This window comes from Salmo trutta, chromosome 10 (assembly GCF_901001165.1).
Source record: "Salmo trutta chromosome 10, fSalTru1.1, whole genome shotgun sequence".
Taxonomy (NCBI): domain Eukaryota; kingdom Metazoa; phylum Chordata; class Actinopteri; order Salmoniformes; family Salmonidae; genus Salmo; species Salmo trutta.
The window spans coordinates 14,130,241-14,143,487 of record NC_042966.1 but is presented as its reverse complement, the minus strand read 5'-3'; the positions used below and the strand labels follow the sequence as shown (position 1 = coordinate 14,143,487).

Here is a 13,247-nt window from a genome sequence, read left to right as displayed (position 1 = left end):
GGCACAGCCAGGCCTGTGTGTGAGGGGTTGCAGCCAGCGAGCAGTGGGCCTGACTGCCACACTGCAGGAATGTATGAATGAATAGGCCTTTTTGTTTTCCCCTATCCCTCTGCAGCCCCCACCAACCTGGTCCGCCTGCACACAGCGTGCGAAGCCACAGAGATGCACTTAGTGAGGCTGGACAGAATAACTAGAAAAGGCTGGAGCGACATTAGTGTACCTTGTTATTTCCAGATCTGAAAGACTTCCATTCTATCCAATTAAAGCTTCCCTGGGTTTGGGTTATCTATGTCATTCTAGTCTCTGCCTGGTGGTCAGTAGCCAGATCCCTTTTACTTCTAACAAGGACCCGATGAGCTGTAAACTCTTTACAATCCTTCCCATTGCATTCAGAGTAATAGTAGTGTCGTGTCTTTGGCTATGCCGGATTAAGTGATATGACATGCTATTCTATAAAATAATTTCTCTGTAATTAATATTACCTGATTAAGCTAAGCATGTAAATGTAATTAACTAGAAAGTCGGGGCACCACGTAAGAATGTTTATAGAGCTGTTATCTTCCAAATAAACTCTTAAAGACCTAGTAATCTTTTACATCAGTAGCAGTCAATATTTAATCGTCGCTTTATTCAGTCTCATCTGAAAGTTGTAAATTCTTGGTTATCTTCACGAACCCTGGCTAACAAATTGAATCAGCAATACAAAATGTGGTTTATTTATTTATTTATTAAATACCTAAATAATCACACAGAATTACATATACACAGAATGTATCATACATTGATTACAAATGATGTCATAAAGGAAAACGTCCCTGGAGGACGGAACAGATATAACAGCTGGTTACACAAAGAAAGGGGTTTGGGTTTGAGTGAAAGAGCGGGAAGACTGAGGAGCAAAAAGGTTTTGTGTCTCTATCGGGCCGTAGGCAGCTATGCTATCGTAAATACAGTATCTTATGCATTCTAAATAACCGCCCATTTGAAAAAGGAAAATGCAATAAATATTTACTCTGAGCTGCACTTCGGTAGATTGGTCATAGATAGAAGGCGGGGTGGTCCAGCATGGATCTCTGGTCCTCTGAAGAATGTCTAGTGGTGAACTGGAGCGTGGTAAAATTGATTCTCTGTCCGTCCTCTCCTAGGCCATGTTTAGCGGGCGGAGAGGGCAGTGAATAAGAGTTCAAAGTTCATACCAAGTTGCCACACTTTTAAGCTCATGCTATATTCTGGCTGGTATAGTCAAAATTCATCCTTTCGGCCCGTTGACCGTCATCTTCACATTGAAATTCGATGCTAATTTCATTAGGTTCTTGTCGTTCAACCGGAGCTCACGCTGAGGTTGGCTTAGTTCTGTAGGTGATCTTTGTCCTTTCAATGTGGGGACCGCACGTCCTTGGAACAGGAAGTTGAATTTTCGTCAACGGGTTTATATAGTGGTGAAAGAAGGGCGTGTTTTAGAGTTACAACCCATGTCTGTTCACATGGGCGTGGCCTCTGAGTGAGCAGAATGGTGTTCTTATGACAAACCGTTTTGTCATTAAGAAGCTAAAATTACATTTCATCTTTTCCCAAATAGTTTCATATTTAAACATTTCAATTGCACAACAATTCCATGTGAATCTGATATCTAGAATGTGTAGATTTTCCAAGATACAGTTTATGTCGTCCTATGATCAGTAATCATGTCTCAGACGCCAACTGATCTGACTTCATATTCATTAAGTACCAACGCATATTTTCAACTGGTTGGATTACCGAAATAGGGTTCCGTTTCCCACCTTTTGATGTTCCCAGAATCTCTATGTTAACAAAGGGCTTTTCAAGAGTCAACTCTGTAGAGTAGAGAGAGAGATGGGGGTCATGGGGGTCATAAACCTCCCCCAACAGGCCAATGTCATGAGACAGTAGCCAGCTGTACAGGGGAGTACAGAGTAGTGCAGCTCACTGTAGCATGGCTTCTTTCAGCTATTTCACATACATAAGGTTATAGATGAATCATATGACATTCATTGGGTGTCACTCACCACTTGCATTCTCTCACCACCTTCTCATTTATGCATAGGGCCCTTTCCAAAGGAACAATGAATTGCTGTTCTCTAGTTTCTCTTATTATAACTAGACAAAGACAGACATATTGTTCTGCTTGGATATTAAACATATGTGAAGGTATACTTGTCTTGGGAATGACTTAATGCACAGGTAAGCAAAGAAAACCCTCTCTTCAATACTACACTACAGAGTTTCACATAAGCCTTGTTGGATAATGGATGTATTGTCAATATTGACTATGTCACTGTGTACTAAGGGTTTGTCAGGTGCTGGAAAGAAAACCGTTGGCTTTGCCCTGGACGAGTACTTGGTATTCCCTGCTACTCCTTGGACGGGGATAACATCCGACAGGGTCTGGATAGTAACATAGGCTTCACCTCTGTGGACACGGAGGAGAACATCAGGCACATTGCTGAGGTGGCCAAGCTGTTTGCAGACGCAGGATTGATCTGTATCACCAGCTTCATTGCTCCATTCACTAAGGTGAGGGAGGGAAACAGATGAACAGACACTGTTCAATTCGGAATTGATATGAGGTACTTAGTTGGAAACTTATTAAAGGGCCATCTCTAAGTCATCCATTGTGATGGATCTGAGCTCTGGCTTGTATAGCTGCTATACTGTGTGTCTGCATTCACTTCTGTTACTATCTGGTCTTGAAAACCTGTTTTTGTTATAGAAGTAAAATCAAGATACCAAACCTGTTGATTTTTGCTACCCAGTCTCTTCCTAGGACCGAGATGAAGCCAGGAAGATCCATGGGTGCTCTGGGCTGTCGTTCTTCGAGGTGTTCATTGACGTTCCTCGGGAGGTGTTTGAGAGCAGGGATGTCAAAGGCCTCTAAAAGAAAGCCTGTGCTGGAGAGATTAAAGGTCCTTATGAGACTGACTGTGTGTCTTAGTACCCTGTTGCTCTAGGTGGTGACTGCGTCCTCAGTGCCGTAGGGCAGATCTTCCGGTCACAACTTGTGGAATTGTTTACGTGCTGCTGTGCGGTTTGTTGCTAACGTTACTTTGCTACCTGACAACTTTACGGTTTTTACTTTCTACATTTTTAATAACCTGTTTTATATTTGTATTTTTCCCTTGCTCTACTTTTTTCATTCAACTTTTTCACATCGGACGCTTTATCTGGACATGGTCCTACAGGACATCCACAGGCCGAAGCTATGTAGTAACGTTAACATTATGCCGTTTAACTGCAGTCGCTGTTAACCTACAAAGCAGTACATGGACTTGCTCCTACCTATCTTTTATTTGGTCCTGCCATACATACCTACACGTACGCTACGGTCACAAGACACAGACCTCCTTACTGTCCCTAGAATTTCTAAGCAAACAGCTACAGGCAGGGCTTTCTCCTATAGAGCTCCGTTTTTATGGAATGGTCTGCCTATTCATGTTAGAGACGCAGACTCGGTCTCGACCTTTAAGTCTTTATTGAAGACACATTTTTTGAAGACACATCTCTTCAGTAGGTCCTATGATTGAGTGTAGTCTGGCCCAGGGGTGTGAAGTTGAACGGAAAGGTGCTGCGGGCAATAAACGACCCTTGCTGTCTTTGCCTGGCCGGTTCCCCTCTCTCAACCGGGATTCTCTGCCTCTAACCCTATTACGGGGGCTGAGTCACTGGCTTACTGGTGCTATTCCATCCCATCCCTAGGAGGGGTGCGTCACTTGAGTGGGTTGAGTCACTGACGTGATCTTCCTGTCCGGGTTTGGCGCCCCACTCGGGTTCGTGCCATGGGGGAGATATTCGTGGGCTATACTCAGCCTTGTCTCAGGGTAGTAAGTTGGTGGTTTGAAGATATCCCTCTAGTGGTGTAGGGGTTGTGCTTTGGCAAAGTGGGTGCGGGTTATCCTCCCTGGTTGGCCCTGTCCAGGGGTATCGTCGGACAGGGCCACAGTGTCTCCCGACCCCTCCTGTCTCAGCCTCCAATATTTATGCTGCAATAGTTTGTGTCGTGGGGCTAGGGTCAGTCTGTTATATCTGGAGTATTTCTCCTGTCTTATCCGGTGTCCTGTGTGAATTTAAGAATGCTCCCTCTAATTCTCTCTCTCTCTCCCGTTCCCTCCCCTCCCGGAGGACCTGAGCCCTGTGACCATACCTCAGGACAACCTGGCCTGATGACTCCTTGCTGTCCCCAGTCCACCTGCTGATGCTGCTGCTCCTGGTTCAACTGTTCTGCCTGCGGCTATGGAACCTGACTTCTTCACCGAATGTGCTACCTGCTGTTTTCAACTCTCTCTTTCTACCGCACCTGCTGTCTCTAACTCTGAACGCTCGGCTATGAAAAGCCAACTGACATTTACTCCTGAGGTGCTGACCTGTTGCACCCTCGACAACCACTGTGATTATTATTATTATTTGACCCTGCTGGTCATCTATGAACATTTGAACATCTTGGCCATGTACTGTTATAATCTCAAACCGGCACAGCCAGAAGAGGACTGGCCACTCAGAGCCTGGTTCCTCTCTAGGTTTCTTCCTAGATTCCTGCCTTTCTAGGGAGTTTTTCCCCAGCCACAGTGTTTCTACATCTGCATTGCTTGCTGTTTGGGGTTTTAGTCTGGGTTTCTGTACAGCACTTTGTGACATGTAAATAGGGCTTTATAAATAAATGTGATTGATTGATTGACTGACTCTGCCCTCTAGTGTTCCAGTTCTCTTTTACATTACATTACAGAGCTACATTTAACAGTATAGATCACATGGCTTCAAAGTCTACTACTTTACATGGCTATGCTATTAAACAAGCAAAGAGAGTGGGTCATAGAATGTACAGCTACAGCACTAAAGTAGTGTCAATTATTGACAAGGTCCTGAACAGGTCTCCTAACCGTCTCCCCTTAGGCTTTAAGGGCAACGATTCACCCTTGGAGAAGCCTGAGTTACCTGAGCTTGTGCTGAAGACCGGAGAGATCTCAGCGAATGAGTGCATCCAGCAGGTAGTCGAGCTGCTGAAGTAACAGGACTGTCTATCTATGGTCCCTGAGAACTTGTTGGGCTCTCGTCTGTCTGTGGTGTAGCTAATTCAGTATTTTCCAATTACTGGTACTGCCCTATCTCTACCATGACGAAAATGTCCTAGTCATTGGACAAAATTATTCAAATGAGTATTTTCAGGCTCCTTTGAACAGTGTGAACTTGTTAATGTACTAACACATTGATCCCTTTGTTTTGTATTGTGCCAACTAGTGTAATGGAGGAAGTTAATGAGCTCTTTGTGCAAGAGAAAAAGATTGACTTGGCACTGAGCGACGCCGCCCACCGTCAGCATTACCAAGGTAACAAATCCTTCTCGTGTGCATGTTTTTGGGTTTGATACGTACAATCTTGAGTAGACTTAACTGCTGACCCTTCATGTTGAGTAGTTAACACCTGATTTGACCGCACCCTCATGGCAGTTTTTTTCTTCTGTATTTAATGTGGCTGGACCTCCAGTGGGTGCAGGTGCTGGCCTAGGGCTGGGCCAGCCCCCTCAAGGGCTTCTGGAGGGAGAGGGAGTTCCTGCAGGTTCTGCACATCAACACTCTTCTGGATGGTAATACTGCCTGTACTGGTCCTTATTCCCCTCCCCCATGATGTACGCTGGACCCACAAGAGGTAGAGTAATGGTTTCCACCCGCACTACATCTTAAATATATTTCAACTTACACTGTTTGTACTTACTGGACACTAATCTGTAAAGTATTTCTAAGCATTGTTTTATTCAGTAGAATCAGCTCACATCAGTTGAGCCACACTGCCGGGCACGGATGATAGCTGGTGCCAACTTCTACATCGTGGGTCGGGCCCCTGCGCGCATGCCTCACCCAGAAACCAAACAGGACCTGTATGAGCTCACCATGGCCCCTGGCCTCACCTCTGTATAGATCATCCCCTTCAGAGTGGCTGCCTACAAGACTCAAAAGAGCTGTGGACTTCTATGATAAGGAGAGGTTCATAGACATAGCAATTTTCTTGGGCCATGTTTTTCCGGACTACTCTATGTGGCCTGACCAGGAAAATCTCTGGGATCTAGTTGTAAGCAATAACTAGGGCTCAGGAAAAACGTTTCTATCCCTGTGAGAGTCAAGCTGCTTCACTTTTTTTCTCTTACCTTCCTTTCCAGACACCAGGAATTTGAGTTAATCTCTGTGACCAAGATGAGGATTGGGGAAGCAGTGGGGAAAACCCTCTGGGTGGCCAATAAGGCCTGGAAGGTCCTCACAGAGTACTACAGCTCCCTGCAGAAGGACAAATGAACACCTACACATCCTGGTTTGAACAGACGGATCAATCCTTCCTATTTTATATTCCCATTTTAAAACAAGTACTGTAGAAATCTAGGCATAAATGGAATACATGCCTGAGAGCTTTAAAAACATTTTTTTTTTTTAATAACTGAATATCATTTAGTTTTATGAGTGGGTCAAAGGGAATCTGTAAGCACCTAAGTTGAAGTCATTGAGAGTTGTGGAGAAATCAATGAATATTTTATTAACAGATCACTTTTGTTTCCCATCTATGCATCTTAACAACCAAGGTAGTAACTTAAAACATTTATGATAGATGTTTTTTAAGCTGTGAGAAGACAAATGATGTAATTCCATAGATGAGATACCAAGAAGTTTGTGGTATGTGAGTCGAAGGGGTTTTAACTATCCTTGTATAATGGAATGAAACTATATCAAGTGATGCCATATTAACTCATGTTCTTAGACTGTAGTTACCTTTTTTATATTTCAGAATACTTTTCAGAGTATAGGAAATGTCAAGCAAATAAATTACATGACATCAAAAGATGTATTTGTGTAATATATTTTAGCAGACACCAGAATGCAGGGTAATACAAACGAAGCGCATTGGCCGATTTGTTAACTGAAAAAACATTATTCAACATAGTCACAATCAGGAACTTATCAACAATACCATTATTTAAAAGAAAAAAGAAAAGCAAGCATATTTTATCTAAACAAAAGTTTTAAAAAAATATTATATTTCCACCAATCCTCGAAACTTTATGTCCACAGAACATGTCATTCAAGTAAACTATGAATTGGCAATCACACATTCAATAGACTTACAAGTTCCAATGGCTGTTGCTTGTGAGAGATACTAGAAGTTTGTCATGAATAAATAATCAATCACCCAACAATTAAGCATTCTGGTCACCATAAGAGATAAACAGAAACTATAATGCTGTGTTCACGTGCTAGTCAGAACTAGGAAACTCTTGACATTTCCGACTTGCTAACTGGTTGAAGGCGGCACGTATATAACTACAACCAGTTAGCAAGTCTGACATTTCCGAGTTTCCTAGTTCCGACTAGCACGTGAATGCAGCGTAAGAGACACGACAATCAGCACAGGAAGTATTCACAAGCAGTTTCTATATTCTACTGTTAATGAAACCTGGACTGACAAGGGGACATAAAAAGGACCTGAAAGCACAACAGACACACAACCTGTCACACAGGTTTCCTGATCTATTGAAGTTTTAAAAACAAAAGTAAACTTGAATAATAAATACCTTAACATTAGCAGCTCACGATATTACAGCTCTAACCTACTCTTATGTATTTACTAGAAAGAAATGGAAGGCCATGACACTGTAATCTTTACCCCAAGCATCTTTGCATTGTGATCTCTTCACAACATCCACAGCGATAATTCACTTTCGATGAAAAATTGCTCTTTCTGATATAGAAACTTTTATCATGCATGATAAAATGTATGATCTAACTCATATAATTCAGACATCCGAGAACCACTCATTGTATAACACTTCGCTAATAGTCAAAAGATGAGTGCCTACTAAAAGTAGCACATTTTATTACAGATGTTACACTTGCTAGTTTGATTAACAGCTTTCCTGTAAAAAAAAATAAAAAAATTCTGAATATCCCTAAATATACAATACCAAAAGAAACATTTGATGTTCAGATAAAAATGGAAGGTGAAAGCCCAAGGCTAAATCAATATTGCTGTGCGTGTAATAAGGACAAGCATGTGTATTGTCAAACCTGAACGGATCCAAAGCTGTACTCATATTTTGCAGTCTGAGAGCATGCTTCGGTGAGACCTTGGTTGAGCAGATATGGATAAGAAACTAATACCAACATAAGTATCATGTAACACCTAACTCCAAGATAATAAATTGCATTTTGACCAAAATATTTAATGTAAATGCAATGAACCAAATGTTCTAAATTAATTATTGAAGTAAAATGTTACAAAGTGATATTATGATAGACATTACATTGTGTGTGTGTGTGTGTGTGTGTGTGTGTGTGTGTGTATCTCTTCATGGTTTCTATCAGTACTCTTTATACATAAGGAAAACATATCCAGAGGCTTAATAGTTCTCTTTTGCACATCAAGACTCAATCCATAGCAGCATGCATCAGTACACTCTGTCCCCCTGCAGACTTGGACTTCCTCATCTTCTGGATGGCCCTCTGCATGTCTTGCTGCTGGATGGACCGGATGCAATCCTCTTCTAGACTGGAAGGGGGGTGGGAGGGAGCCAGGAGACAAAGAAAAGGTCAGTATATTGCTGGTAACTGCAGAAGGCACTGTAATTGTGTGAAATCTCTAATCACTATGAATGCTCATATGTAAAGCCATTGTAAGACGGTGGTAATGGTCATCGAGTAAGGGCTCAATAAGGGGCGTGGTACCTGTCATTGGCATGGGTGTTATGGACAAAGTCCCGCACACAGAGCAGAGCAGCGTCCCTACACAACTCTCTGAGGTCACTCCCTGAGAATCCATCAGTCTCCTTCGCTATCTCAACAAAGTCAACAGTGGGCTCAACCTGGGAAATGCATGGGGAAGTTTAGTGAAAACACACACTGCCAAAAAGCATAACTTAATTAGCCTGACTTAGATGTAGAACTTACATTTTCATTGTCCAATATGAGTTTCAAGATTTCTTCCCTCTGCCTGACATTCTGCAAGAAAACAATACTTTTTAGCCGGAATTAAATTTATTTCAGGTAATCTCATATAGTACTGTATAATCATAGAACATATTCATAGTACTGATAAACATGTGTACAGTTTGTGAATATACTCACAGGCTGATTAATGTGAAATCTTGTGGGCATTCTCCTCAGAATGGCAGAGTCGAGATCCTGTGGACGGTTAGTGGCCCCCATAATGATGACCTGCATGTGGAAAAGGTGAGAGCCAAGTGAGAAACAGACTCAACCAGACAGGTGTCACGTGATCCTTGTATTTCATTCATGATGGACCCACCTGGCAGTTGTAGTCAGTTTCCAGCCCATCCCACAAGCTCATGAACTGAGCCTTCATCATGGCTGTGGCCTCGTGGTCAGAGCTGGAACGGCTTCTCAGGAAAGAGTCTGGAACAGAAAATTACAGGACCAACAGGAGATGGTTATGATCACTACATAACTGGCTTAACTGAAGTACCCAGACAAGATTTCAAAGTACTGTATACCAACTGAAGGGCAATGGTAAAATAAGCATTTACCAATTTCATCGATGAAGATGATTGAGGGCTGGAGCTTAATGGCTAAAGAGAAGACGGCAGCAGCCAGTTTCTGGGACTCTCCATACCACTTGTCTGTGAGGGTGGAAGGCTGCAGGTTGATGAAGCGGAAGCCAGCTTCCTTGGCAGTTGCTTTGGCAATCAGCGTCTTTCCACAGCCAGGTGGTCCATACAGCAGCACACCTGTTATCATAATGAATATGTACGAGGAGTGTTAAAGACTGACGGTGGTCTGTTGAACCTTCATATGCATTGTGTCTATCATTACCGGTCTCAATAAGCTAATATTTTATGAAACAAGAGACTCACCTTTTGGTGGCTGAAGCAGTCTGGATCCCTCAAACAAGTGTCTCTTCTGTATGGGAAGTATGACAGTGTCTTTCAGCTCAGTGATGACCTCATCTAGGCCAGCAATATCACTCCATGTGATCTGTAGAGAGAGCATCACATTGGTTAGTTTTGAGGCATAAACATACACAGTGTACAAAACATTAAGAACACCTGCTCATTCCATGACAGACAGACCAGGTGAATCCAGGTGAAAGCTATGATCCCTTATTGATGTCACCTGTTAAATCCACTTCAATCAGTGTAGATGATGGGGAGGAAATAGCTTAAAGAAAGATTTTTATGCCTTGTCACATGGATTGTGTATGTGTGCCATTCAGAGGGTGAATGGGCAAGACAAAAGATTTAAGTGCCTTTTAAAAGGATATGGTAGTAGGTGCCAGGTGCACCTGTTTTTGTCAAGAACTGCAACGCTGCTGGGTTTTTCACGCTCAACAGTTTCCCATGTGTATCAAGGATAGTCCAACACCCAAAGGACATTCAGCACAACTGTGGGAAACATTGGTGTCAACATGGGCCAGCATCCCTGTGGAACGCTTTTGACACCTTGTAGAGTTCATGCATCAACGAATTGGGGGGGGTACTCAATATTAGGAAGGTGTTCCTAATGTTTCGTATACTCTGTAGAATATTGTCATGAAGTTTTGGGTTCAAGAAATTGTGTATTGATGCAGCTCTCTTACCTGCATGGTCAATGGGTCCACCAGATGTGCTGCGATGCTCATCTCATACTCTGAGAGCTTGACATTCTGCACACCGATCTGCTTCATGAGTTTCTCTGCCTAAAAACCCCAACTGTAAATAGCCATCTACCTTTGCACATTACAATACAGTCCCAACAAACATGATACATAATCCACAGAAGATGCTCAGAATCAAACAGGTCAAACTTGTCTATATTTGAAAACTTCACCTGTTTCTGTGCTTCCATTTTCTGTTTCCTTGTGGGATCAATGGCATCAACCATCCACTTTATGGTGAAGTAGGTGACTGCACCAAATATAGTCAGTCGGAAGAGTAAACCAATAACTTCATTCCGGCCCAAGGGCCGGGCAACACTTTCAGTTGGAATCTCCTTCAACACCATCTTCTTAGATGTCTGCAGGATGGGGGAAAAAAAGACATTCTCCCAACTTGATCACAGTTGAAATTGAACAATAAAGCTTGGCTAGTAGCTACTATGGCCAAAACTCCATCCAACCAAAACACTAAAAGGGCATTGCATCATTTTCACAGCATTATTCCAACCTCAGTGTGGAAATACACAGGACGTACTGTATATTAAGAACACGTGTGCTTTCCATGACAGACTGACCAGGTGAAAGCTATGATCCCTTATTGATGTCACTTGTAAAATCCACTTCAAAACAGTGTAGATGAAGGGGAGGAGACCGGTTTAAGGAGATTTTTAAGCCTAAAGACAAGTGAGACATGGATTGTGTATGTGTGCCATTCAGAGGGTGAATGGGCAAGACAAAAGACGTGTCTTTGAACAGGTTATGGTAATAGGTGCCCGGCGCACTGGTTTGAGTGTGTCAAGAACTGCAACGCTGCTGGGTTTTTCACGCTCAACAGTTTCCCGTGTGCATCAAGAATGGTCCACCACCCAAAGGACATCCAGACAATTTGGCACAACTATGGGAAGCATTGGAGTCAACATGGGCCAGCATCCTTGTGGAACGCTTTCGACACCTTGTAGAGTAGACTTTGTAGGGCGGGGGACAGGGACAACTCAATATTAGGAAGGTGTTCCTAATGTTTGGTATACTCAGTGTATATATACACTGAACAAAAATATAAATGCAACAATTTCAAAGATTTTGCTGAGTTACAGTTCATATGGGGAAATCAATCAATTAAAATAAATTCATTAGGCCCTAATCTTTGGATTTCACATGACTGGGAATACAGATATGCATCTGCTGGTCACAGATAGCTAAAAAAAATTATAATAATGGGCCTCAGGATATCGTCATGGTATTTCTGTGCATTCAAATTGCCAACGATAAAATGCAAATGCCTTCGTTGTCCGTAGCTTATGCTTACCCAAACCATAACCCCACCATGGGGCACTCTGTTCACAACATTGACATCAGAAAACCCCCCGCCCTATACGACGCCAGACATGTACTGCAAAATTCTCTAAAAAAGATGTTGGCGGCGGCTTATGGTAGAGAAATTAACATTCAATTCTCTGAAAACAGCTTTGGTGGACATTCCGGCAGTCAGCATGCCAATTGCACGCTCCCTCAAAACTAGAGATATCTGTGGTATTGTGTAACAAAACTGCACATTTGAGTGGACTTTTTTGTCCCCAGCACAAGGTGCACCTGTGAAATCATGCTGTTTAATCAGCTTCTTGATAAGCCACACCTGTTAGGTGGATGTATTATCTTGGCAAAGGAGAAATGCTCACTAACAGGGATGTAAACAAATATTTACACAAAATTAGAAAAATAAGCTTTCTGTGCATATGGAAATTTTCTGGAACCTTTTATTTCACCTCATGAAACATGGGACCAACACTTTACATGTTGCGTTTAGATTTTTGTTCAGAGGAAAATCAAGGTTGACTGCTCTGGGCCTTTAAAAGTGTATCCAAAAAATATTTTACAATACAGACTAATGACAATAACCTAAAGTGTGAAAAGACGACTTGCTAGCTAGTAGTTTCACTTTGCGTGTTACAAAATCGAAAGCTTGGCTTCACCTAACTCATTCATAGATGCCAACTACCTTTGCGCCTACTGATGATAGTATCTTCTGGCCGCGGGCGTTTTGTTAAGATCTCAATGCTTGTTCTGAACATTAAAATGCAGCGCTTGCAGTACGGCTTTGGAAACATGAAGGTACTTTTTTTTATGTAATCTAGGTCACTTTTTCAAATGCGCCCTGTATTGTACAACATAAATGTACACGTTATATATACAGTTGAAGTCGGAAGTTTACATACACTTAGGTTGGAGTTATTAAAACTCAATTTTCAACCACTCCAGTAATTTCTTGTTAAACTATAGTTTTAGCAAGTCGGTTAGGACAACTACTTTGTGCATGACAAGTCATTTTTCCCAAAAATGTTTAGAGATTATTTCACTTATAATTCACTGTATCGCAATACCAGTGGGTCAGAAGTTTACATACACTAAATTGACTGTGCCTTTAAACAGCTTGGAAAATTCCAGAAAATTATGTCATGGCTTTAGAAGCTTCGGATAGGCTTACTTGACATCATTTGAGTCAACTGGAGGTGTACCTGTGGATGTATTTCAAGGCCTACCTTCAAACTCAGTGCCTCTTTGCTTGACATCATGGGAAAATCAAAAGAAAACAGCCAAGACCTCAGAAA

At 42.1% G+C, this 13,247-nt stretch overlaps 1 protein-coding gene and 1 pseudogene across 1 annotated transcript in view; one reads left to right on the top strand and one right to left on the bottom strand.

Annotated features, from left to right (window-relative positions):
• The first annotated feature begins 2,195 nt into the window (after positions 1-2,195).
• Positions 2,196-6,837, top strand: LOC115200799 (bifunctional 3'-phosphoadenosine 5'-phosphosulfate synthase 2-like; annotated as a pseudogene).
• A 2-nt stretch (positions 6,838-6,839) lies between these two features.
• The window catches only part of LOC115201168 (ATPase family AAA domain-containing protein 1-B), a 13,641-nt gene continuing 7,233 nt past the window's right edge, over positions 6,840-13,247 (bottom strand). The window contains exons 2-10 of the mRNA XM_029764523.1: positions 10,815-11,000; positions 10,585-10,683; positions 9,863-9,983; positions 9,536-9,736; positions 9,298-9,404; positions 9,117-9,206; positions 8,940-8,990; positions 8,718-8,854; positions 6,840-8,541 (exon numbers count right to left, since the gene is read on the bottom strand). Of these exons, the coding sequence (XP_029620383.1) occupies positions 8,421-8,541; positions 8,718-8,854; positions 8,940-8,990; positions 9,117-9,206; positions 9,298-9,404; positions 9,536-9,736; positions 9,863-9,983; positions 10,585-10,683; positions 10,815-10,988 (1,101 nt within the window). The 5' untranslated portion in view covers positions 10,989-11,000 and the 3' untranslated portion in view covers positions 6,840-8,420. The remainder of the gene's footprint in view (positions 8,542-8,717; positions 8,855-8,939; positions 8,991-9,116; positions 9,207-9,297; positions 9,405-9,535; positions 9,737-9,862; positions 9,984-10,584; positions 10,684-10,814; positions 11,001-13,247) is intronic.